The 25,655-nt window shown below is 38.7% G+C and overlaps 1 protein-coding gene across 1 annotated transcript; it reads right to left on the minus strand.

Moving 5' to 3' along the window:
- Positions 1-326: 326 nt before the first annotated feature.
- UbcE2H (ubiquitin conjugating enzyme E2H) lies at positions 327-23,346 on the minus strand. The gene is made up of 5 exons (XM_068367931.1): positions 23,183-23,346; positions 12,897-12,973; positions 12,326-12,493; positions 11,633-11,761; positions 327-5,430 (listed from the first exon to the last, which is right to left on the minus strand). Exons 1-5 carry the CDS (start codon positions 23,233-23,235, stop codon positions 5,303-5,305), a joined length of 555 nt encoding a protein of 184 aa, XP_068224032.1. The 5' UTR covers positions 23,236-23,346; the 3' UTR covers positions 327-5,302.
- Between the last annotated feature and the right edge of the window lie 2,309 nt (positions 23,347-25,655).

The raw sequence follows: 25,655 nt of genomic DNA on the forward strand, positions 1-25,655 counted from the left end.
TCTTTCATTGGATACTTGATACCATTGGTTGTTTGTATGTCCACTTAAGTGTTCCTAATTCCCTCTTGTAGTGATTGCATTTATCACTAGCAAAATATGATTAGTGGACTTCCTTTATCTCTCTTGGTTCTCCGTCACGTGTCAGCCGAAATCCTCCGTCTTTCTTCCTTGTCCGCATAATGTCAAGAAGTGTCTTTAATTGCTTTAAGCTTATCTGATCCTTTCCTGACATCGCCACCAATCATTGCGAAAGACGCGGTACCTAAATCGATAGTCAGGAAGATGGTACAGTCCAGTATAACGTCGTGATTACAAATAAAACAACGTTTTACAAATAACACAAAGCCATTTATTCAGCTTAAGAATATACAAAGTAATGATAACCAGCAGGTGGTCATCAAAGTTGTCTAATATAAAGATTTCTTTCTCAATAGCATTCATACCTAAATATAGTAACCATAAACATCTATAACTGCAAAAATTCATATACTGTACAAATAAAATCTTACCAAGTGTGTTTTAAGTCATCAGGTGAAAAGACCAAACCCAATTTGTTTCATATTAACGACTTCGTGCTTCTACGGTTTCTAACATTTTTAATCCTAGAACGAATCGGCAACTAATCTCTGCTAAACCCCGAATACAATTTCATCGAATTTGGCAGCACCCCAATATGTAGGCCATGGTTTTTTTTGATTAATTTTAATACGAAGCAGTTTCCTCGTCCACTTGCTAAGGAGAAATCACACACCTGAGAATTTCTTGTGAAGGTTAACTGTACTGTACACAAATTACCCATCTTGAACATTCACTTCGGTAAAATAGAGCAAAAATTAAAAATCTTTATTTTTTCAAAGACAAAAGGTGCAAAGGAAAATAGTCATCATACTGCAGTGCCGAATGATTTTCTTTAAACTTGTAGGAGAGCGTCAGTCTGGATTTAATTTCTTTGCAGCTATCAATGGCCTCTTTACATCGTACGCTTGTACACACGGAAAGTCCTTTCACGCTTTATCGAGTACAAACATTCTTGACATGTGCTCTTATCTTTTCCTCTAGCTAACGTGACTTAACAGGGGGGGAAATATCTTATACGAGACTGTCACAATGTTGGAGCTGTAAAAACACTTCTACAAATGGGAGATACCAGATCGCAATTTCCGCCCACGGTACATTTAACGACTTGAGATGTCGCCAACGCCTTTTTTTAGACTCCAATCACGTCGAAGGCAAAATTCGCCTCGACACTCCGCGGTATCTGTCATTATTGTTTTTAATGTTCCTACAATTTCATCCCTTGTGTCAGTGTACCAGCCACGCCCCCCCTATGAAAGACAAGTGAGGTTATGAAAGACAAAGTGCTCTTGAATCTGGTCACTCAAGTAACTGCACTATTTACAACTTTGGTCCTTAACTCAGGAGGTCTCACAATGACTAAGTAATGAGCAAAGCTGCAGAGAAGCAACGAAATAACTGCGGGGACTTAGGATGAAGGGGTTTGAAAAGGATACAATTTTGACTTTCTGAACGCTTTCCAATTTCTTACCGGATTAGTGAGCGCGCTTCGTCACTTGGCAAGCAACACGGAACTGCAAATTGATTCTATGCGATTTTAACGACCCCATTACGGTAAATCACCGGGAAGCATTCTTATAACCTGTCAATTGCAAGACTATTGCACGATCCTCATACTGGGTACCTGATTTGGAGACTAAGGTGACATCAAAACAAACATTATGTTTTTTCAGTGGTCATTTAAAGGACGGTGTGAGATTTATAAACGATGCAACAGAGATTCTGCAATTTAGCAAGTGCACTCATGATTTGAAAGTGGAAATACAAGTCTTGACTTTAATAAACCTCGCTGTGCGTCAAACATTACATATGAAAAGAAAGGTCAACTTTAATACAATACACTTGCATAGATTCTTGAAACCGTCCCTACTGAATAGTCGAGTCTCCACAATTTTAAGCTGAAAAGATTCTGATAAAAACGTGTTTATGGAAATTAGGTGCACATCCTAACGTTACTTGGAAACCCCCACCCACAAAAAAAAAAAAAAAACAGTTAAATAATTAGTATTAGTGTTAAATTAGTTTTCAGAGCTCCTCATGAGCACTTGCCCTTAAAGCTTTTGGGGGGCTGGCTGGACTATTATTATTATTAATGGACCTTAACAACTAAAGGCTACATCATGCCATCCTTCGACCTACCGACGGCAACGGGTCTTCGAGCTGTCCCTCGCGTGGAAATTTATCCGAGCATTTGATTCGATCGAAACCAAAAGTTCTGTACGCTTCTCGCTCCGACGTTCGCAAAGACTACCGGCGTGATGAGCCGAAGTGTTGAGATGATGTTTGAGCCTATGCTATGAAAAACTCTTTATGTATCCTCTTTGCCAAGTGAAACCACACGCTAATCTACAAACATATCCTTTACAAGATACAACAAGCAACTCTTCTTAAACTAAATTCTGCTCAAAGACAAAAAAAAGAAAATTCTAATCAGATAAGGTATTTAATCAAACGGTTACTGAAATACTTTCGGTTATACATTTTGGCTGAATCTCTTCTCAGAAAAACTCTCGCTCTCTCTCTCTCTATAGATACTGTTTGGGTGACGGTGGTTATAGATTTTTAGTACAGGAATTGAAAAGTGATATTTCTGAAAAAGAATAAATGATAACAGAAATGTGGTGCTGATATTAAGGTCTATTTACTAGACAAAATACAGAATAATAGAGGATGGTTTTCTATCTAACCCAACACTCACCAAATCAGGTGTTCGCGTGTTGTGTGTTTTTACGTTTGTGTGTGAGTGTGGCTCGCATGCAAAACACCAAGTTTGACATTAAAGCTCTCGTTTAAGATCATGGCCTACGGAATGACACCTTCAAAAGGATTTAGTATCGAGAAATCTGCCACATACACAGATGGAAAGAGTAATCAATTTAACTCTAGAACATTATTAACATTAGTGTTTATTGCTAAGTGGAGGTCTAGCATAAACCTTGTCACTCATTAATCAATTGGCTTGCATAATCAGAATAGATAAAAATTCATGTTGGGAAGGAACAAAAAGTGTCTCCTCTAATTCTAAAAAGGCAAATCAATATTTGGCTCACAGCCGGCAGCTTCGGGCTTGAAGCCACACACAAGCCGCGTTCCGTCAATCCAAACGGAATATTCTGAACGTTCGTTCAAACTTCTTTTGATTTACTAAAGTACTAACCACCTCGTGCATAAACTGCAGTTTTGTTATAAATAAAAATTGGGAAAATGAAAAACCTGTTGAATAAAAAATATAAAAAAGAATAACTGACTAGGATAGGCTTCAGCAAAACTTGAGCGTTCGGTACTTCAACTTTCTCAAGGGACATTTACGAATTTGTTTCCTCTACCTCTTTATTTTGCACTAAATCTTCAAATGGCATGTGCCGAACAAGGGCTACGGATATACGTGCCAATCCTAGTCGAATGGTACATTCATTAAAGCTACCTTAGTGTTAATTTTCGAACGCTATCATTAGATTATAATGGCAGTAAATGTCAATTACACTTAATAAAAATACAAACAAGATTTCATATACAATTTGGATATATAAGAAGAATAAAGTTTTCTGGTATGCCTTAGAACTGTTTGCCATGTAACGCGACGCTCGCTCCCTCACTCTCACCGATTACGACGGCCTCTGCATTAATTCGGTCCCTTTCCACCTAGCTTTGCACTAGCGGCGTATGTTCGAGCTCCTGACCTGCACATGGTATCGAGGTTAAACCAACGTTGGGGAGGGTTTTACATCTCGATTGAAATATGACAAAGCAACAGATGAGGTCTGTATCGAGTCTTCCAGCTCAAACATCTCTTCACCAGTAAATAAAATATAGACACATTAAACCTTCTGTTATCATTATAAGACATTATAAGAAGAAAACAAAGACAACAACACACACAACGTTATGGAGAACGCGCTTATTCGACCCGTGTGCTCAAAACAGTTTCATGACCAAAAGTTGGAGTCCTTTAAAAAAGAAATTCAAAATGAAGTACATTATCTTTTCGACATTTTAGAGTGAGAATTTACAATAATTTTCACAGCACACTTGGCAACGAATACGTCCAATTTAATTGTCCGAATGCCATGCTTATAATAATCAACTTTTAGGTGATGAGTAGCTGTTTGTAGCTTTAGCCGACAGCACATAACTTGGCTCGCCGGTATCCCAGGTGAAACAGGCTTCGAGCTACTGTATTAAAAGACTGCTCCGGCTACAATTAAATTATCGAGAACATTAAATATTGACAAACGAAAAAAAAGATATTTGAAAGAAACTTTTTTTTACATAAGTGGCGTGTTACTGGCCTGAACATTCGATTGGCGTTGGTCCAAGATTGGTTGCGAATCCTTTGGAAAGACTTATGGACAATTCGCAAAAAAACTCAAATCACCGCAACAGACAAGAGTGGTATCTTAAGTACAGAACAGACCTATTGATAACACTCAATAAAAAGATTAAACTTTCACGACAGCCCGAGCAGAGTCGTTAATGCAGTCTTTGGGAATACCGACGGCTTCATGGGAGAAAAAAAAAATCTTTTGTATAAAAACTATTCCTTCAATCACCGAAGGAGTCACTGTTTACACTTAATATAATCTCTGTGAACGATTGTGAAGCTCCAGAACTCCGAAAGGGCCCCGCAAACCGTTTTGTACCAATTCCGTAAACAAGGGTGATACTACATTCCGACAGGTTCACCTCCAAAAAATGTAAATATATAAACGTTTAAAAACAAAGAGACAAAATTTAGTTGAACTTTTTTTTTTGCTGAGATTAAGAAAAACGGTGAAACAACAAGCTACTGTACTGCGTAAAAATACAAACTTAAATATCATTACAAAAATAAGTTCTCTCACTATAATGACCTCCAAATGGCACCATCCTGTCAGGGGGGACAACTCTCATGAATTGTTTTTCTCTTTTACCATTTTGAAAAACAAAAACCCCACAACTCTACAGTATATCCATATTTACATCATTACTCGGGCGAGTTGCGGCGGCTGCCGGCACCGCTGCCGAGACAGGCAGACGGACAGACAGGCAGCCAGCCAGGAGTCCCAATGTTGCGAATATCACGGCACAAACGCGAGGAGGCGTCAGCGGCGCTGTGCCTCTTCTCCGATCTGTTCACCATCACAGAGTTGCAGGCTCGAATCGGCCTAAGAGTCTGGAGCAGTAGGTGAGGGGGGGAGGAAGGGGGATGAAGAAGACCATGATGATTAAGGGTGTTCAGGTGGACTGGTTAGAGCTCCATGTCTTGTGCTTCGTCTTCGGAAAAGTCTGACATGGACGACTCTGAGTCGGAGGAGTCTGCCTGGGCTGCTTCCTGCTCCTTCAATGCCTCCTCCGTTGCATAGCGCTTCACGTAATCTGCAACGAGAGAGACCGCTGGCAAATATTCAACGATCACTGTTCTTAACATTTTATTTTTCTTTGATTTCTATCCTTACTGGGCTATTTTCCCTGTAGGAGCCCCTGGGATTATAGCATCCTTCTTTTCAAACTAGGATTGTAGCTTAGCAATTAATAATAATAGGGAACAATGGGTCTTCCGAGCTATCGATGTTGGCTGGGAATTTTAAAAACAAGCCAATTTTAAGATATTTTTTTAAAACGATTTAAAGGTTTTACATTAAGTTTTAGATCTAGCCAGAATTTAATGATGAAATATAAGGAACAGGGAAGATTTTCTGGGAGAATTTAATTCATTAGAAACAGTAAGATTTTAGGTGGGAATTGAAAGGAACAGTAAACTTAAGTCAATTCAATAAGGAATTGATTCTCGGGGGAAAAACATTAAAAACATGGACAACATATGTCTAATATATAACATTTCTTATTCTCTAAATTGATAACCAAATTAAAATAAACAATTTTTATCAATATTTCTAAAAACAATGATTTTGTCTTAAGCTTTTCTGCCTGTCAAAAAGTCAAAAGATTTAAGTAAAGGTGTTGGAAGAAAACATCTTTAAGATGTAATGTGATGGTATAGATTTGAAAGTTGACTATAATATTTTCCATATTCCCAGAAGGAGATTATAAAGATAAAATTAATTTAATTTTGATAAATGCTAAATGGAAAAATAAACAACATACTTATTCTTAAGTACACAGATATGGGAAAGGATAACAGAGGGAGAGTATATAAATATCAAATTAATAATTGATGTAAATTACACAGAAAATGTAAAAACAAAATTGGGAAACTTATAGAAAATACAATGGATTCAAGACGTAGAAGTAATGGAATGTCAGAAAAAATGCTCAATGTCAGAAAGAGCATTTTGGAAATTTACATTTTGAGGAAAATAAATGCAAGTTGGAAGGTCCAAGGCGTGGAGTAACATTTTACGATCTGAATCTTGTGAAAGGAAACCCCAAATCGGCAGTGAATAAATCTAATGACGAGACACTTCTTGATATGTTCCTTTAGGCTGGTCATAGTTTCAAATAATTTTCTTCTCATTTAACCCTTTTAGCCCCAGGCTATTTGGAAATTTCCAACCCTTAACCCCCAGGGCATTATTTTTTTCCTAGCACATTTTGCAGTATATTTTTTTTTAAATTGCTCTAACAGCCTTAATTTTTGTCATAGAGAGGTCAGGTTGGTCTCATTCTCTTGGAAAATGCCCGAATTTTCTCAAAAAAATTATCAAAAATATGAAAAAAAAAATATTTTTATAGCATTTTTTTGCAAGGACGTACCGGTACGTCCATGGGGGTAAAGGGATGGGTTTTGTGAAACGTACCAGTACGTCCTTTGGGGATAAAAGGGTTAATATGCAAACATTAACAGGAGTGTCCTCCAAGCTATAGAATTTTTTAATTCTAATAACCCTCTAGTCTTGAAGATTTTAGAATGGCTTTTTATTATTGGACAGAGAAGTATAACAGTTCGATTTTGTTGGGTTCCAGCACATGTAGGTGTGTGTGGGAATGAGAAGGCAGATTCACTGGCAAAGAATGCTGCATCCGAGTTGCTGCCAAGAAGGTATCCCAATCCCTGTAATGATTTCCTACCTAACATCAAGAAACTGGTTTGTAATAAATGGCAACAGCACTGGGATAGCCTAGATGGCAATAAAATGAGGGGGGTAACAAATGTCATATCTCCTTGGAGGTATAACATGATGCCCTGAAAATGGGAGACGTCTGTTTGTCGTCTCCGTATTGGTCACACTCGGTTGACGCACGAGTTTCTGCTGAAGGGCCAACACCAACCGTATTGTGACGACTGTTTAGTACCTCTAACGGTGAGGCATTTGTTGACCGAATGCCCCAATTATAACAACTTAAGGAATAGATATTTGTTTGAGGCTCGAGGTGAGGGTGGCAGGTTCATCCTTGCCAAGATTCTTTGATATAATGTGTCCTACTATGCAAGTGGTATTTTTAGGTTTATTTCAGAAGCAGGTCTTTTGAAAACTATTTAACTTTTATGACATTCAACTTTATTTTAATTGAATATTTTTTTCTTTATACATAAACTAAATGATATCAGCATCAATGCCCTTAGATGTCAGGATGCCTGAAAACTTTAAATCAATCAATCAATTAACAGGAGACTCCTCATAGGAGTGCAAAAGTTAACTGAGCTAGGAAATGTTCATGTACTTTGGTCCTGAATGGGAGTCTAGAAGTCACGAATCCTGTCAAAATCTTTATTACCAGATTATAAAGATGCTGCCGGCATTAAGGCACATCTCTACCAAGAGGCTGGTAAACACTTATGGAAGAACCTACATCTGTAATGATTTGATGTGAATTTAAGGTCATTATGGTTGCATAATTTCGTTCGTCCTCCTCCCCTCGTCTGAGAGAGGTACCATTTCGTTCGTCCTCCTCCCCTCGTCTGAGAGAGGTACCATTTCGTTCGTCCTCCTCCCCTCGTCTGAGAGAGGTACCATTTCGTTCGTCCTCCTCCCCTCGTCTGAGAGAGGTACCATTTCGTTCGTCCTCCTCCCCTCGTCTGAGAGAGGTACCATTTCGTTCGTCCTCCTCCCCTCGTCTGAGAGAGGTACCATTTCGTTCGTCCTCCTCCCCTCGTCTGAGAGAGGTACCATTTCGTTCGTCCTCCTCCCCTCGTCTGAGAGAGGTACCATTTCGTTCGTCCTCCTCCCCTCGTCTGAGAGAGGTACCATTTCGTTCGTCCTCCTCCCCTCGTCTGAGAGAGGTACCATTTCGTTCGTCCTCCTCCCCTCGTCTGAGAGAGGTACCATTTCGTTCGTCCTCCTCCCCTCGTCTGAGAGAGGTACCATTTCGTTCGTCCTCCTCCCCTCGTCTGAGAGAGGTACCATTTCGTTCGTCCTCCTCCCCTCGTCTGAGAGAGGTACCATTTCGTTCGTCCTCCTCCCCTCGTCTGAGAGAGGTACCATTTCGTTCGTCCTCCTCCCCTCGTCTGAGAGAGGTACCATTTCGTTCGTCCTCCTCCCCTCGTCTGAGAGAGGTACCATTTCGTTCGTCCTCCTCCCCTCGTCTGAGAGAGGTACCATTTCATTCGTCCTCCTCCCCTCGTCTGAGAGATACCATTTCGTTCGTCCTCCTCCCCTCGTCTGAGAGAGGTACCATTTCGTTCGTCGTTCGTCCTCCTCCCCTCGTCTGAGAGAGGTACCATTTCGTTCGTCCTCCTCCCCTCGTCTGAGAGAGGTACCATTTCGTTCGTCCTCCTCCCCTCGTCTGAGAGAGGTACCATTTCGTTCGTCCTCCTCCCCTCGTCTGAGAGAGATACCATTTCGTTCGTCCTCCTCCCCTCGTCTGAGAGAGGTACCATTTCGTTCGTCGTTCGTCCTCCTCCCCTCGTCTGAGAGAGGTACCATTTCGTTCGTCCTCCTCCCCTCGTCTGAGAGAGGTACCATTTCGTTCGTCCTCCTCCCCTCGTCTGAGAGAGGTACCATTTCGTTCGTCCTCCTCCCCTCGTCTGAGAGAGGTACCATTTCGTTCGTCCTCCTCCCCCTCGTCTGAGAGAGGTACCATTTCGTTCGTCCTCCTCCCCTCGTCTGAGAGAGGTACCATTTCGTTCGTCCTCCTCCCCTCGTCTGAGAGAGGTACCATTTCGTTCGTCCTCCTCCCCTCGTCTGAGAGAGGTACCATTTCGTTCGTCCTCCTCCCCTCGTCTGAGAGAGGTACCATTTCGTTCGTCCTCCTCCCCTCGTCTGAGAGAGGTACCATTTCGTTCGTCCTCCTCCCCTCGTCTGAGAGAGGTACCATTTCGTTCGTCCTCCTCCCCTCGTCTGAGAGAGGTACCATTTCGTTCGTCCTCCTCCCCTCGTCTGAGAGAGGCACTACTGTACATAGAACTTGCCTGTGAAGAAAAATTACTTGGCCGTGAGGTTTCCCTGCAGTCTGATACGGCATATAATGGAACAACTGCTTCACTCCAATGGAGAAATAGGAAGGAGAACAGCCATAGATTCTCTAAATGCTTTTAAGCTTCTATCACAACCACTGCTATCTTAGAAGAGATGCTACTTGGCCCCTAAAGGAGTTAGGTTTGTAAGATCGACATAAGTAATTATCACAGGACCAAGTATAATGTTATCCAGGACTTGTGGGTACACTACCATGAGTAGTGAAGGCAGTCTGTTGTATTTCACTCCTACATTCCAGGCGTGCCAATAACAGGTTCTTTCTAAAGGCTGGAGTAAATCTGATTTCCCTAACGTCATGCACTCAAACTGGAGTATGGTAGTATTCTCGGAATTTCATTGGATCCACACAAAATCTTGTAGTGTCGCCATGTCCTCATGATGAAGAAATGAAGATCAGGAGATTAGAGCCAGGATAGAAGATGGTTCAAGGACACAAACTCCAAAATACTGATGCCAAGGCTAGAGAGTAGTCTAGGGGGTGAATATCATACTTGATGTCCGTTCAAGGGTACCAGAGGGTCCGCCGGAGAAACATGAGGACTTGAGTGAAATCCCAAAGGGGGAAGAGTTGCTGAGAGAGAAAACCGTTTGAAGCTACTCCTGAGCCCAGGTCGATACTCCGAAGGGGATAATGTTATTGGGTGACATTAAAATCTGTTGAGAAGATAGCAATAGTATTGCTTGGACTTCCAGTAATTTGAAAAGCAAGCGTTTTACATCTGTGAAGTGTTCATATACTCGTGTGTGAAACAGTTTCCCGTGAATGGCAGAGTAAATAGTGGTGGTAGGGTCATGAGACAACTCCTTCCCAGGAGTCAGGTTTCAATACAGTGCTGTTCCTCTAGCAAACTCATGCAAGGGAACCAGACCTAGACGCCAGTCTGACCGATTGGTCGTCCTGTACTTTGATGACTAATTCCTCAGCAGGCGACACATCCTAAGTTTTGGTTTTTGTCTCTAGAACTCGTCAACAGGCAGTACCATGGTATGCCAATACTTTTTTGGGATGCAACACTTCCTGCTCTGCCACTCCTAAAAATGAAAGATAGAGGGCATCCAGGAAGGGGATTAGGAAGGGCGACTCACTTCAACCTGAACAGGCAGTGTCTCAGTTTGCGAGAACTGACCCTTCTCCCCACTATGAGACAGCTCTCAGGTCTTACTCGTGAAAAAAGAACCCAGGAACCTCCCCATGAGGAGTGCACCGATGTTTCTTCCTGCTACAAGACAATTCTAGGAAGGAGCTTCCTGGTACTACATGGTCTCTCTTCCTGGACTTCAACGATGACATATCTCCTATTCCTTTTTCAGAAGATGCAGTGTAGACTTGGCAAAGATGAGATAGGGGAGAAGGGAGGTCTTGAAGTTTGTCTTTGCCATTGCCACGTAGCCCAATAATGTTCTCGTGGGAATACAGAGATAAAAAACAAATGACATACAGTATACCCTTAATGAGTTCAGAGATCGGCAGACACTGAAGGAAAGGTGGGCGAAACTCCTTCCTTTCCCGTTCCTTTCAATATGGCACCAGCAATGTCTAAGGAAAATCAACTCCCTTAGGTTCAAGTTATCATTGTAAAGTCCCACAAACAGGGGGACAATAGAAAACTGTCCACAATTAGAATTATTAGGAAACACTGTATATTCTTGTCTTCTACTGTTATCCACTAAACTCCATCATCTGTTAACCCTTTTACCCCCCAGGCTCTTTGGAAATTTCCAACCCTTAACCCCCAAGGGGTTATTTTTTTCCCAGCACATTTTGCAGTATAATTTTTTTTTTAAATTGCTCTAACAGCCTTAATTTTTGTCATAGAGAGGTCAGGTTGGTCTCATTCTCTTGGAAAATGCCTGAATTTTCTCAAAAAAATTATCAAAAATATGAAAAAAAAAAATTTTATAGCATTTTTTTTGCAAGGACGTACCAGTACGTCCATGGGGGTAAAGGGATGGCTTTTGTGAAACGTACCAGTACGTCCTTTAGGGGTAAAAGGGTTAAGAGCATTTATTCAACCTGAGAAAAACTATTAAAACAGCCAGATGCGGCAGAAGTCAAATTGAAGGTAGCCACTTGGCTCCATTTCAAAAACTTTCACGGCAGCTTCCAGCTTCCATTGATATACCACAGACTGTCAAAGGCTTGTATTGCCTGCAGGAAACCCTAAACTATTTAAAGCATATAATAAATTCAATGATCATACCTGAAACTTTTTTCTTGTACTCTTCGGGTTTATGAAGATACATGGCCGCTGCATCCCCATTCAAGGGGTCGATGGGATTGGGGTATGTTAGCAGCTGCGGTAGAAAGCTCTCAAAGATGTTGGACAAATCTGGAAGGGCAAAATATAATTAAGATAAAAGATCTTTACGAAGCTGTCTATCTTGCCCGACGCACAAGACAACGATACTTCGTAAAGTTCGTAATGGTGTTTAAAATTAAAAACCTGGTAAATTTTACTTTCCATTTAGAATAAAACTTTGAAATTTCTTAAAATACTTCTAAGCAAGAGCCTCTAATTCTGTATTTCCATACCCGTAGTTTTGAACAAATAATGCAGAATGGTTCTTCCTGGAAAAACAAACCCATTTTCAAAATGATGGGAATAATTTAAGGCAACCTTACTGCAATTTTTTTTTTGCTCTGAAGGTAAACAGAGGGGACAAATTCTTCGTGTGTTCCCCAATTCCTACTTGACAGACAGCCTTTCAATTATAAAATCCAGCACATTTCTAGAAGAAGTTTCTATACAGGAAAGGGAGTACCATGTGTGAAAGTCAATCATTCATGAAATATGCAGTAAAAATCGATGTAGAAAACTAGAACAGCTATCAGGTCGAGCGACCTAACGGGTAACTGCACTGGCAACAGATGACAAAAACATATCTAAACTCACCATACAATGCAGTCCATGCCTGGTTTATGACGTCCAAGCAAACCGTCCCCGACACCTCGTCGATGTTCGGGTGATATACTTTGTTCATGAAGCCAATGCTGGGAGATTTGAAGGGATAATGCTCCGGCAGATGCACGCGAACTTTCCAGACTCCTCCTTCGTAGGGCGCTGAAAAAAGATATTCGCTCAGAAACATCTCGGTCTACTTAATATCCAACACAGAGTTTACTTTACACAAGTTTTCAAGTTTTTGAGAAGTAAAACCTAGAAATATGATATAGGAAGTTCTCAACTAAGAAAATCAGTCCAAACAAAAAAAAAAAAGCTGTTTGCAAGTCTAAACTCTCAGATGCAAAAGTCGACAAATAGGTTTTATATTACAAACGTCTTACTGCACTAAATTATATAATATAGTTTTATAACAATCTGATCAAGAACTGTTTTATAGCCATTAAGAGGTTTAAAAATATACCGAACACCTTTCAAAAATCTTTAAAACGTCTACTGGGAAGTATTTCTCGTCCGAGACGAGTCTCATCAGAATTACTAAGGAAATACCAACTATACTTACTGCCTTTTGGTCCATAAAACTTTACACAGAACTCATTGAGACCATTTAACATTGTCACTTCATGCTTTTTTTCAATTCTGAAGCTCAAGTTAAGGATCAAGAGGAATATAAACAATTTTAATCAGTTATTCAGACCTTTATGTCCTTGAATTAATTTTGAGGAATGCAAATTATCTTTTGAGAGAGAGAGAGAGAGAGAGAGAGAGAGAGAGAGAGAGAGAGAGAGAGAGAGAGAGAGAGAGAGAGAGAGAGAGAGAGAGAGAGAAATCATTATTATGTCTTATTAATTTACATAATTTACATTTCACAAAAGGGAATATAATTAGCAGCATTTTTACATTTCACAAAAGGGATTATAATTAGTAGCTTTGTTACATATGATAGTTAACGTATTCTTGAATCTAAAACTGAAAGAAAAAAAATAAATTAAAAAAAAAAAACTAAGAAAATAGGTAATATCTCGTTAAGAGTCCCATCCAGCTATTTTTTCATGAAAACAATTTTTTTAGTTAGTTTTCTTGTTGTTCTCTGATGTTAATACTATCCACAAATGTACCATTTTGAGAGAGAGAGAGAGAGAGAGAGAGAGAGAGAGAGAGAGAGAGAGAGAGAGAGAGAGAGAGAGAGAGAGTGTTGACAAATAAGGAACATTTACTTTAGCCAATTGATCTCCCAATATTCATATGCAAATGAACACTTAAAAAGGCTGGAGGGACACATATACATGTTTAGAAAACGAACGACTCGAATTTGTAGACACCTGTAATCCAGCTTCCGGTGCCTATACTGTAGCACACCTTGATGATGGTGCCTATATTAACCCTTTTACCCCCAAAGGACGTACTGGTACGTTTCACAAAAGCCATCCCTTTACCCCCATGGACGTACCGGTACGTCCTTGCAAAAAAAAATGTTATAAAAATTTTTTTTTTCATATTTTTGATAATTTTTTGAGAAAATTCAGGCATTTTCCAAGAGAATGAGACCAACCTGACCTCTCTATGACAAAAATTAAGGCTGTTAGAGCAATTTAAAAAAAATATACTGCAAAATGTGCTGGGGGAAAAAATAACCCCTTGGGGGTTAAGGGTTGTAAATTTCCAAAGAGCCTGGGGGTAAAAGGGTTAAGTTTAAGTATGAAGAGGACAGCAAGAAGACTTCGGATCATCTTACATATTTATTCTAAACAGTTTCGGGAATCCATTCCCATCATCAGGGCTAAATAAAACACGAAATTATGTTTACATTAGAAATTGATACAATTTAGCTTAAAATTGCTTTGGTATAAAAAAATGTTAAGAAAACGGTTAAAAGAATAAAAATACAGAAACCTCGATGGTATATAAAAACATGTGGCTAACTGAGGTCCTTTACAATTATGATAATAAAAACACTTGTGATCAAAGTAGAATGTTAAAAAATAAATAAATAAATAAAAATATACATATGTAAATGAATGGTCGAACTTACTGTCCAGAGGTGTGGCTGCAAACTATAAGAATATTTGAGAAAATTCTTGAAGAAAATGCTTTAACTACAAAAAAAAAAAAAAAAAAAAAAAATAGATCAATAAGGGATGATAGGTAATGGCAGTTAAGCAATATGTAATGGTGTGGAGGTGGTTTGATTATTCAAGGAAGGGGACAGTTTCTTCATGTAAAGAGATTCCAAGGAGCAAAAAGCAATCGGATGTTTGGTTAAGAATTTCGAAATGGTTGTATTGGATATGAGTCTTACATCAGTTTGAGTGATTTCTTATAGAGGAAAATTCTCGGGATTTTAACCCTTTTACCCCCAGGCTATTTGGAAATTTCCAACCCTTAACCCCCAGGGGGTTATTTTTTTCCCAGCACATTTTGCAGTATATTTTTTTTAAATTGCTCTAACAGCCTTAATTTTTGTCATAGAGAGGTCAGGTTGGTCTCATTCTCTTGGAAAATGCCTGAAGTTTCTCAAATAATTATCAAAAATATGAAAAAAAAGTTTTATAGCATTTTTTTGCAAGGACGTACCGGTACGTTCATGGGGGTAAAGGGATGGCTTTTGTGAAACGTACCAGTACGTCCTTTGGGGTTAAAAGGGTTATTGTCCCATAATGTACGTTAAAGATCTCAAGAATTAGTTACTGTATTCTATTAGTTACGTAGTATAAAGGCTTTTGACACTTATCATAATAGTTTTGAAGAAATGCCTGAATTATCAATAACTTTTTACAGAGTTGGCAGAAAGAAAATTCGCTACGCAAGACTGCCACGATTTAAACATTTTGATACAGGCGAAGAATAATTTTTAAAATTAGCAAACAGACTTACTAACGCCTTGGTTCCATTATATGATGAACTATCTCATGTTTTTAAGATGAAAACTAAAGTAATATGAACAATTTCTGCTTCTTGAAAAAAAAAAAAATTTTAATTTGCACGATACCTAACGCAAGGGGAGTTTGGGTGAAATACTTGTCACAACTAAAAGTACAACCCACAATCAGGAAATACTATAATAATAACTAGACTTTTCTACCTAAAGCCGATGTCTTCTCTTCCACGAGATAGATACAAATACTGAAATTATCTTACTTTACTTTGATGGCTGCTTTTCAGGTCCCATACAGCAGGGGAACCCCCCTCTCTCCAGGACCTACATTGTTTACCTTGCTCGTTCAGAATATTTAAAGTTCCATGTCTTGTATTGTTCATTTACTGTTAAATCGTCACTGTCAAAGAACTCGTGAAATAAGAAAGTCTTCAGTTTCCTCTTGAAAGCCTTAATGTCTCCAATCATTCGAATGTTTCATGGGAGCTTGTTATATAGTCTCGGGGCCACATATTTAAAGGCTCTTGAAAAAACTCTGCGGCAAATGATGGAGGAAATGTTCCTGTACTTCTGTTAAAAACCCTGAAGCTAAGTTCAACGTCATTGAAAAACATTTACCTTCATAACGGTACTCCTACTTTCTCGATGACAACTTCAAATAGTATTTAACCCTTTTACCCCTAAAGGACGTACTGGTACGTTTCACAAAAGCCATCCCTTTACCCCCATGGACGTACCCGTACGTCCTTGCAAAAAAATGCTATAAAATTTTTTTTTTTTTCATATTTTTGATAATTTTTTGAGAAAATTCAGGCATTTTCAAAGAGAATGAGACCAACCTGACCTCTCTATGACAAAAATTAAGGCTGTTAGAGCAATTTAAAAAAAATATACTGCAAAATGTGCTGTTGAAAAAATAACCCCTTGGGAGTTAAGGGTTGGAAATTTCCAAAGAGCCTGGGGGTAAAAGGGTTAAAGGAGATTTTGACTTAGGAAAAATCCATTTTTGGGCTCGAGCCATGTCGTCCTGATGGAAGTTCCTTCTGGCAACTTCTACAGTATAATATTTCTGCGATTGATATTACAAGAGAATTACCGTCAGGTATCACAGTGTTCCAACCCTTGGAACGACTATCCTAAGCTATCGTGTATAATCAGGGATGTATCCTAAGATAACCATAGATATCTACACCCCAAACAGACCTCACCCAGTCTAATCAACTAAGGGGAAGGCTAAGCAAGGAGCCACTATACTATCACCTTCGAGTACCCCTATATGTTCCTGCTTCTCATTCTTTCGAACGCAGCTGATGGCTACAGTTCGGTTGATTTTTGGGGGGCGCTTTTTTCGTCTAAATCATAGGGACAAGGAAATAGGAAATACTAAAGCAGGTGCTGTATAAGAGAACAGACACATACTGTATTTAAGGATGTTTTGTTTACATTATAGTTGGACTAAAGTTTATTACCTGACCGGGAACTCTCACATACATTTAACTTGCCAATATTGTTGTCCCTAAAATAAAACGTAAGTGTTCAACAAATGGTCTGCACTTCTATCTATGCTGACAACCTTAGCAGAATGAACCGCTCGACTGCAACCAACCATTCCTGCCGCCAGATGTCCAAGGGAACGGCTGAGAGTTCATCACACACTATTCGGATGTAGTGATAGTAGCGACTCCTCTCAGGGTTCACTCCAACAGCAGCCAGGATGAAGGTCAAAAGGCCAACAATGTCATCAGGCAGAACAAATAAGATACAATCTTATTTCTTAACCCTTTTACCCCCAAAGGACGTACTGGTACGTTTCACAAAACCCATCCCTTTACCCCCATGGACGTACCGGTACGTCCTTGCAAAAAAATACTTTTGATAATTTTTTGAAAAAATTGAGGCATTTTCCAAGAGAATGTGACCAACCTGACCTCTCTATGACAAAAATTAAGGCTGTTAGAGCAATTTGAAAAGAATATACTGCAAAATGTGCTGGGAAAAAAATAACCCCTTGGGGGTTAAGGGTTGGAAATTTCCAGAGAGCCTGAGGGTAAAAGGGTTAACTAAGCGGAAGGAATATGTTGTAGCGATAAAGGTCAAAGGTTAAGAAAAGGTTATCCAGGCAGTAGAATGCTGCTAAGATGGCTTGCGAACATCACCTAATGAAACATGGCAAAGCTTGGTGCGGTAATGGAAAAATCCGTGCTTGCAATTAGGGGAAAATGCTAGGGTGGCTCGCTTCGACTTACATAACATGGCACAAGATCAGGATGAACTGCTACATGCCTTTGGTGCAAATATCAAAGGTCAAGATAATCTGTGCATGTTTGTGCTACAGTGCCAGGGGTGTAATTTTGATGTAAACTTCCGTGATGCAGTACACAGAGATTGTGTAATCTGTTGGGGCACCACAAACAAGAAATAACTTAAGGAAATGTTCAAATTTGTTGGGGCGAATAAAGTTGGCAAGCAATCTTGTAATTACACACTCTAGAAGGTACAAAACTCCAGTCAGAGCCACCCAACTGAAAAAGGATACCATCGTGCAAACAAATTCACCGGGACAACTACTTGCATTGTCCTGGGATAGGTCAATCGAGCCCGTCAAGTACTTCCCTTTATATCAATGTGTCTCAACGGCTCCAATTAAGCTGCTACAAAGAACGTGCCTTCTAGCCCGAAAGCCTTATCGGCAACGGAAGCAGACTACCACACATAACATCACCCTTCTGGTAATGATTGACACGGGGTGGCAATGAAGCCTTGCCCCCGGGGCGATGAATGTTACCCTTGGCCTCAGCAATGATAATCTGATTGCAGTCAAAATGAAAATGCACACAGATAATAAAGGTATATAAATATTGAACGCAGGAATTATCCAACATACTGCCTGGAGTCGAAAGAGGAAAACAACGGCAACTTGACAGATTTTCTATGTTACAGATAACTAACGGGACCTTCCTTAGTCGTGAAGTATGTTTAGGCCTGGCCATGAAGCCCACAAAAAGCAGTCATCATCCCCACCCGCGCCCAATACAGTGCCCTTTCCATCAACGGTTAATGATATGGCTAAACTACAACAAAATCACAAATTTTAAGTAATTTGTATTTTTCCTAACATACTTACCGAGAACTACTTTCTTAGGAGTTACCTGGAATCTCCTCTCAACCGACCAGAGTTTTGTGTAGTCTACCCTACTTCCGTTTTCTGTGGGGGACTAACTCAGGCGTAAGGAGAACGTGCCCTGAGGGTAGTCCTGAGCTAGGTTGGCGTTAGTAAGTTCTCTGGTCGCGTCGTGATACCATCACGCCGCTCTCATTCTCTTGCGACCCTTTGTGTCCCGACTCATGTGGCAAATTCAACAAGCGTACACTCTAACCACTGAAAATGATGAGGGGTCCACCAAGGAGAGCGAAAAGAGCTATGGTTGATCCTGTCACGAGCCAACTGTATGCCATAAAGCAGTCTCAGTCTCAAGTCCTTGGCACGAAACTTAAAAGCATGGTGTCATCAAACCAGTCACCATTAAACAACCTGTTAGTTGGCACCGCTGTGTGTGCTAAAAAGAACAGTGAACCTAGGAGAATGGTGGGCTTCAAAGCCTTGACCATCCCTACGAAAAAGAGACACATCACACCCAAACAACACAACAGCATGGGAGCTGTACCATTGCTGCATTGCACCACAACGCTACATTGTGTCTACTGATGGCCGTATTAAACACAATGACCAAATAATTGCGGACTCTACATTGTAATATGCTCAGACGCAAAACTTTGTAATTTTAAGGTGAAAATACTGGGGATATAGGTTACAATTGATCTACATTCCTGGTGTAAATAGCATATTCTGTGTCAAGACTATTCATTAGCTCTCAAATGTCAAGTTACAATGTATCCATTACAAACCACCTGGTTGGAATTTTAATGACTGGTTTATAGTTAAATTGATGATAGCCTCCACCTAGCCCTATGGTGCATGTCTTGTCACATCGGAAAAAGTAGGTGATGCAACTGTAAGCTACGAAATGAACAAGGCTTTTCCCATCTTCAATACACTTTAAAGAATATAGTCAGTTTTGTGATTTTCTACCCAGCAGAAGGTATTGTTATCTAAAAGGAAGTTGTTGTTGTTCCATGGCAGAATCATCCAGCTTCCTGCCAAGCATCACCCCCAGCCATCAGAGATGTTCGCACGAAGTGAAACGATCGCAACAGGGTGTCACCTTCACAGCTTTGTGCACCCCAACACCAACCACTACTCTTACATTCCCTTCCAGATAATCGGAGGGTAGACTCAGGCACACTGTTCTATCTAGTTTCTCTTTCTCTTGTTTTGTTGAATTTTTTATTGTTTATATAGGAAATATTTATTTTAATGTTGTTACTATTCTTAAAATATTTTATTTTTTCCTTGTTTCCTTTCCTCACTGAGCTATTTTCCCTGTTGGGGCCCCTGGGCTTATAGCATCCTGCTTTTCCAACTAGGGTTGTAGCTTAGCATTTAATAATAATAATAATACTTCCACTGGCGAGGACCTAATTACATAGCGACCGTTGATCAGTACTTGAATTGGCCTACCACTAAAGCTGCGAGTGGGCACGAGGGACTAATATACTGCCTGCAACGTACCTTTGTGAATTTTTCCATGCGAGACAAACTAGCCAACGATGGAGTACGGTAATTCACTGCAGCATCTACAAAACCATACAAGACTGGGGTACCCACCATTGCCAGATTTCCATTGCCTCTCCTCACCAAGACTGCGGGGATGAGATGTGAAATGGTAAGTGCCTTATGAGTAACACAGGGTCCACGTGGGGAACTTTGATACAGACGCCATGCAACATGCCACTTTGCAATACTGTAACAAGCTTAACCTTGAAACAAAAACCTCACCGACCATGAGCCTATTTGGTAGGCAAATATAAGACAATTCACGTATTGCCTGGGCAATAAACTCCACCCCACATGGTGCAAGACGATTAAAAGGGAGGCAGCACTCTGAAATCTACCCACGATGATGGACTGAACGCAACAAACAACCTCCATCCCTCGTGGTTAAAAAATCCTCCCCAAAGGACGTACTGGTACGTTTCACAAAACTCATCTTTTTACCCCCATGGACGTACTGGTACGTCCTTGCAAAAAAATGCTATTTACTTTTTTTTTTTTTTCATATTTTTGATAATTTTTGAAAAAATGTAGGCATTTTCCAAGAGAATAAGACCAACCTGACCTCTCTATGATAAAAATTAAGGCTGTTAGAGCAATTTAAAAAATATATACAGTACTGCAAAATGTGCTGGGAAGAAAATAACCCCTTGGGGGTTAAGGGTTGAAAATTTCCAAAGAGCCTGGGGGTAAAAGGGTTAATAAATATGCTACTCATGTAGATAGTTTAGAGTCACCCAGAAACAGAAACAGTACAATCCTTCGCCAATATGCCCGTCCAGCCTCAAGCATTACCAATAGCACGCCACCTCATGCAGACCGTGCAATAGCAAACGTGACCCCACCCCTAAAACCCCTCCCGTACCTCGTCACACCTCTTCGCAGGACACACCCACAGGGGTAAATATGGATGATCATTAAACGTGAAATTCGTAGAGAACCACCTACAGTACACCCAAATATGGCATAGGCATTATGTTATGAGACCTTGTAAATATTTTCAAGTCTTATTCAGAATGTATAGACTTGGAGGGCAAGAGCATATAGAGGTTAAATCGATCACACCATAGATTTCTTGGTGCTATTATAGTATGCTATCTACCGTCGAATTTCTATTATAGTATGCTATCTACCGTCTAATATCTATTATAGTATGCTATCTACCGTCGAATTTCTACTATAGTATGGTATCTACCAAAAAGTATGTTATCTACCGTCAATGTTAATCCTCCTGTTTGATGAGGATTATCAAACAGATTACTTACCACCAGTATGTTATCTTCATTGGACTTTAATGATAGTTTAATAATATTTATTGGCAGGACAACATGGGTGCATAATTATAAGCAGTTTGTAGGTTAGGTTAGGTTATCAAGTCTGTATTGATCCTCCTGATTAGAGGCGGATTAGCAAGTAGACCGTATCCTTAGGGACTGATGGTAGGTATCATACTATAGTCAGAAAGGGGTGGTAGATAGCAAAATCGGCGGTAGATAGCATACTATAAAAGCACCGATTTCTTTGTGTACAATAGTATTATCTATATTGTATTTACTTAACCTATAAAAATATATAAGGACAAAGGTATTTCAAAATTATTATGCTAAAATTTTAGTTTCCTATATATGCATCGAGATGTATGTAGTACTGTATGTATTTTTACAATTTACGAAATATGATTTAGCATTACTTTGCCAGGAGTGAAGCCAATTGGGAAGCAAACAAAGGGTTATGACCAAGTCTTAGGGTAAGGCAAGGAAACGACAATCTAAGGGAGGTAGCAGGCCCCAAGGTTATTTAAGTAGGGAAGGATATGGCTCCTAGGTTAGGTGGGGCAGCTTAGGTTAGGTAGTGTTCTTGCGTTTGTTTCTTTTAAAATGTGGTTTTTAGACGTAACTTTAAGGATACTAATTAAGAATTTGGAGCTTTTCTAAGCCTTCCAGCTGTCGGCACTGCCGTCACGAAATAAAGCAGAAGCGTTCGAACAATGGATTCGCCTAATGGCAATACTCTAAAATAGACAATCAACTACAAATCCCACAAGGAATGAAAATCTAAAACCTTTAATCTTGGAAACAAAGTAAGTAACACTCCGCCGCAACTTTCAGCGAATCTGCTGCGCGCCACGATAGTAGTTGGAAGGACTTCTTGAATGTGCTACACAACTCTACAAAATCAACAAAACCGATAGAAAGGCGAATCCCTGCACCCAAGAACAAGAACAAAACAAAGACAAGGCCACTTCCACGACATACATTTCTTTGTTCTCGACTTCAAAACAAAGAACGTTCACAAAGACAACCACACTTCGACACCATGCCGTTCTTTGTTCTTGCGTACATTAACCCAAAGTTCACAAGAGCTCAATAAATGGCTAAAATACAATATAACCTACACTGAAACTATTAAATTCATCATGCGAACTAGAGAAATATTTCTCGCTACCGTATGTGCAACCTGCACAAAGGCCACGCGATAAACGTACCCAAGACGAACAAACCTGAACATTTCAAGCAAATATACTTTAACAAACCAAGGAATCTTTCATTGCCGAGTTATTCAATTTATGGGAATAGGCGTAGCCTAAGCTTACTCGGAGTTAAGCTATCATAGACAAAGACCAGAACAAAGCTTTTAAGCATAAAACTCAAGCTTTAAAAGGCCCGAAAGCTTTAAGAAATTATCAACCGAGAAAGCTTATTAGATTGTCAATTATGTCTTATAGATCCTTACGCATTCAGTAGACTAAAACAGACTAATTCATGGATACTTTGGGTTCATTAAGTACATAGAGAGGGAGCATATATCCCCCCCCCCTTAAGAGGGCCATGATATCTTTGACCCCTAACAAAGAATTAACTTTTTAAGATTTTGGCTATAATGGACCCCCTACGAATGACAAACTCGGAAACGGACTACGAAACAAATCGTAGGATTTTGGTTGACTTCCGTCACGAAAATTAATATTTCGCGAAAAGAAAGGGGTCGCAAAAAAAAAAAAGGTCATACATTAGGTCATACCCTGAAATGGCTCAGTTACCCCTAAGAGGATTCCCTTCGGAGGATAAATACAAAAAAAAAGGGGGGGCTTTTTACTGGAGGAAAATACGATAATATTACGACAATAGAAGAGGCGTCAGAGAGAGAGAGAGAGAGAGAGAGAGAGAGAGAGAGAGAGAGAGAGAGAGAGAGAGAGGACTCCCCACCCCGAGGGACCAGCTGTCCATACCCTTCCCCCCACTGAAGTGGACCTTAGCTTATTTAACACATTTTTCCTCCGTTAACACCAGTAAAAGGATACAGTTTGATCACATCCGTGTCCATGCGACGCTTTCCTGCACTGGGCGAAGACATCCTGGCTTAGATTCGAGGGCCTCCTGCCCTTAAAATCCTTCGTCTCTCGGAGAGCGGGACTGAAACGCACCTCTACACTTGCTCACAATGGCCGACCTTCTGCTGGTGGGATCTATGACGTCATAGACTTGAGTTCTAGGCGGTTGAAAGTTGTTCCCGAAGGAGGAGCGTTCTTTTATTATATATTTAATCTTAAATTGTTTATTTTAAAGTGAAATGACTAACTAAAATAATTAAATAATATATATATTAAAATACTAATATGGTAATAATTTAAATAAAATCATAGACTTGAGTTCTAGGTGGTTGGAAGTTGTTCCAGAAAGAAGAACGTTCTTTTATTATATATTTTAATATAAATTGTTATTTTAAAGTGAAATAACTAACTAAAAAAATTAGATAATATATATAATAAAATGTTAACAGTAATTTAAATCAAATCATAGGAGTATAATGAAGTTAAAACAAAGGAAGAATGGTTTTTAAAAGGAAAAATTTAAATCTGAAAAGATTGTTTGTTAAGAAATATTTCAGCTAAAATGTTATTCTAAGTGCAATAAATAACAAAAAAAATAAAAATAGTTTATATAATAAATGTAGAAAATAAATAAAAGATAATCATATAAATAAAATAAAAAAGCTTATAATTCTGTGTTCGATTTTTTAACACAGTTTTTTTTTATATAAATTTATATTTCATATTTTATAACGGATTTATATATGAAAATAAAAGTTTTGATAATCTTCATATTAAATTAATCGTAAGTTTTCCTCATTCATAGTTTAATGTCATTAATATTACTATATTTAGTAGTTTCATGACTAGGCCTACATTGAGTTTCGTGGCTACGGGAATGTTTTCCTTTAGTTTTTTGTTTTATTTTTGTAAATTGCCGAGTAATTATTCTATTTAAAAATTTCTTATTTTAATCTTACGCAATTTTGAATATCATTTTGAAATTATCTCTTAAAATAACAATATTTCTATAATGTATTTTCATGAAAATCACGTTTTTTTTTTTTTTTTCGTCTGCAAAGTTTTTTTGGGTTTTAATTTCTGTAATTTCAATCAATAACTATTTTCCAAAATGAATAACTAGTAGTTTTTATTTAATATTTTCTAGCAGTTTTTATATATATTTAAAATTATTTTTTTTACAGAAATGTCTATTCATGACGAGACCAAATAGCCTATGCAATTTTTCTAGAAATTCTAAAAACTATCTTGAACTTTACCGTTATGAAAACCATTAATCTTTTTAATTATATAACTCTATTGTTCGTATTAAAATAACCATATAAATTAAGTTAGTTTTTTAGTTGAAAACCAAATTTTTCGAACTAGTTCTACATATGCGTTGTTAATTTCTAGGAATATAACAAATCTATAGATTGTACCCGATTTGTGTTAATCAGTTCTCCAATATATTTTATAAATATTTAAACGTTTTAACTGTTTCATTATTGTTCTAGATGAGTTTAAACAATTTTAAATACAACGTCAGTGGTCTTTTTAAGTCTGATGCAATTTTATAAATAGCCACAAATATTTGTCTTGTATAAACAAAATAGTTCACAGGCTTAGTTAATTTTCTTTTCTAAAATAATTATATAATAAAATACTACGTATTTGCATAGAATGACAGTTTATTCATTTAATTTTTTGGCTAAATACTTTACGTACAAGTGTGAACTTATAAAATTGTTTGGCGACTAGGCCTATTGCTGTATTTTTCAACAATTCAATAAAAATGTTTTAGACTTTTCTTAATATGTATTATAGGACAGAACAGTTTGAGTGTGAGTGTAATATATCTTTCATTTATTAAAAAAAAAATAGATTCTTCTAGAATATATAATTATTCGATTTAAGCAGTATTTGGTTCGCCAAACTAATGATATTGAGGTAGTTATAGCTAACTAGTCGAGGTTTCGGGCGAGAATTGCCTCATAGAGGTATTACAATACCTCTCTCTCTCTCTCTCTCTCTCTCTCTCTCTCTCTCTCTCTCTCCTCCTCTCTCTCTCCTCTCTCTCTCTCTCTCTCTCTCTCTCTCTCTCTCCTTACAATAATATCTTGAGTTTTGTTAGGATTCAACTTCACATATAACGTATATATAGTATGCAAAATAAAGTGGCAAGTAACACTATTGTTGTTGTTGTTGTTGTTACTTGCTAAGCTACAACCCTAGTTGGAAAAAGCAGGATACCATAAGCCCAGGGGCTCCAACAGGGAAATTAGCCCAGTAGGGAAAGGATACAAGGGAAAATGAAATATTCTAAGAACAGTAACATTAAAATGAACATAAACTATAAAAAAACTTTAACAAAACAGGAGGAAGAAAAATAAGTTAGAATAGTGTGCCCGAGTGTACCCTCAAGCGAGAGAACTCTACCCCAAGACAGTGGAAGACCATGGTA

This window comes from Palaemon carinicauda, unplaced genomic scaffold (genome assembly GCF_036898095.1).
Source record: "Palaemon carinicauda isolate YSFRI2023 unplaced genomic scaffold, ASM3689809v2 scaffold1287, whole genome shotgun sequence".
Lineage (NCBI taxonomy): Eukaryota > Metazoa > Arthropoda > Malacostraca > Decapoda > Palaemonidae > Palaemon > Palaemon carinicauda.

Bases quoted from the DNA above. Each gene is read 5' to 3' on its own strand.
- UbcE2H (XM_068367931.1), bottom strand. From the start codon at position 23,235: ATGTCTTCGCCCAGTGCAGGAAAGCGTCGCATGGACACGGATGTGATC. The intron at 12,494-12,896 runs GTAAGTATAGTT...ATCTTTTTTCAG, and splicing joins GTTTTATGGACCAAAAGGCA to CGCCCTACGAAGGAGGAGTC. The intron at 5,431-11,632 runs GTATGATCATTG...CTCTCGTTGCAG, and splicing joins GTACAAGAAAAAAGTTTCAG to ATTACGTGAAGCGCTATGCA.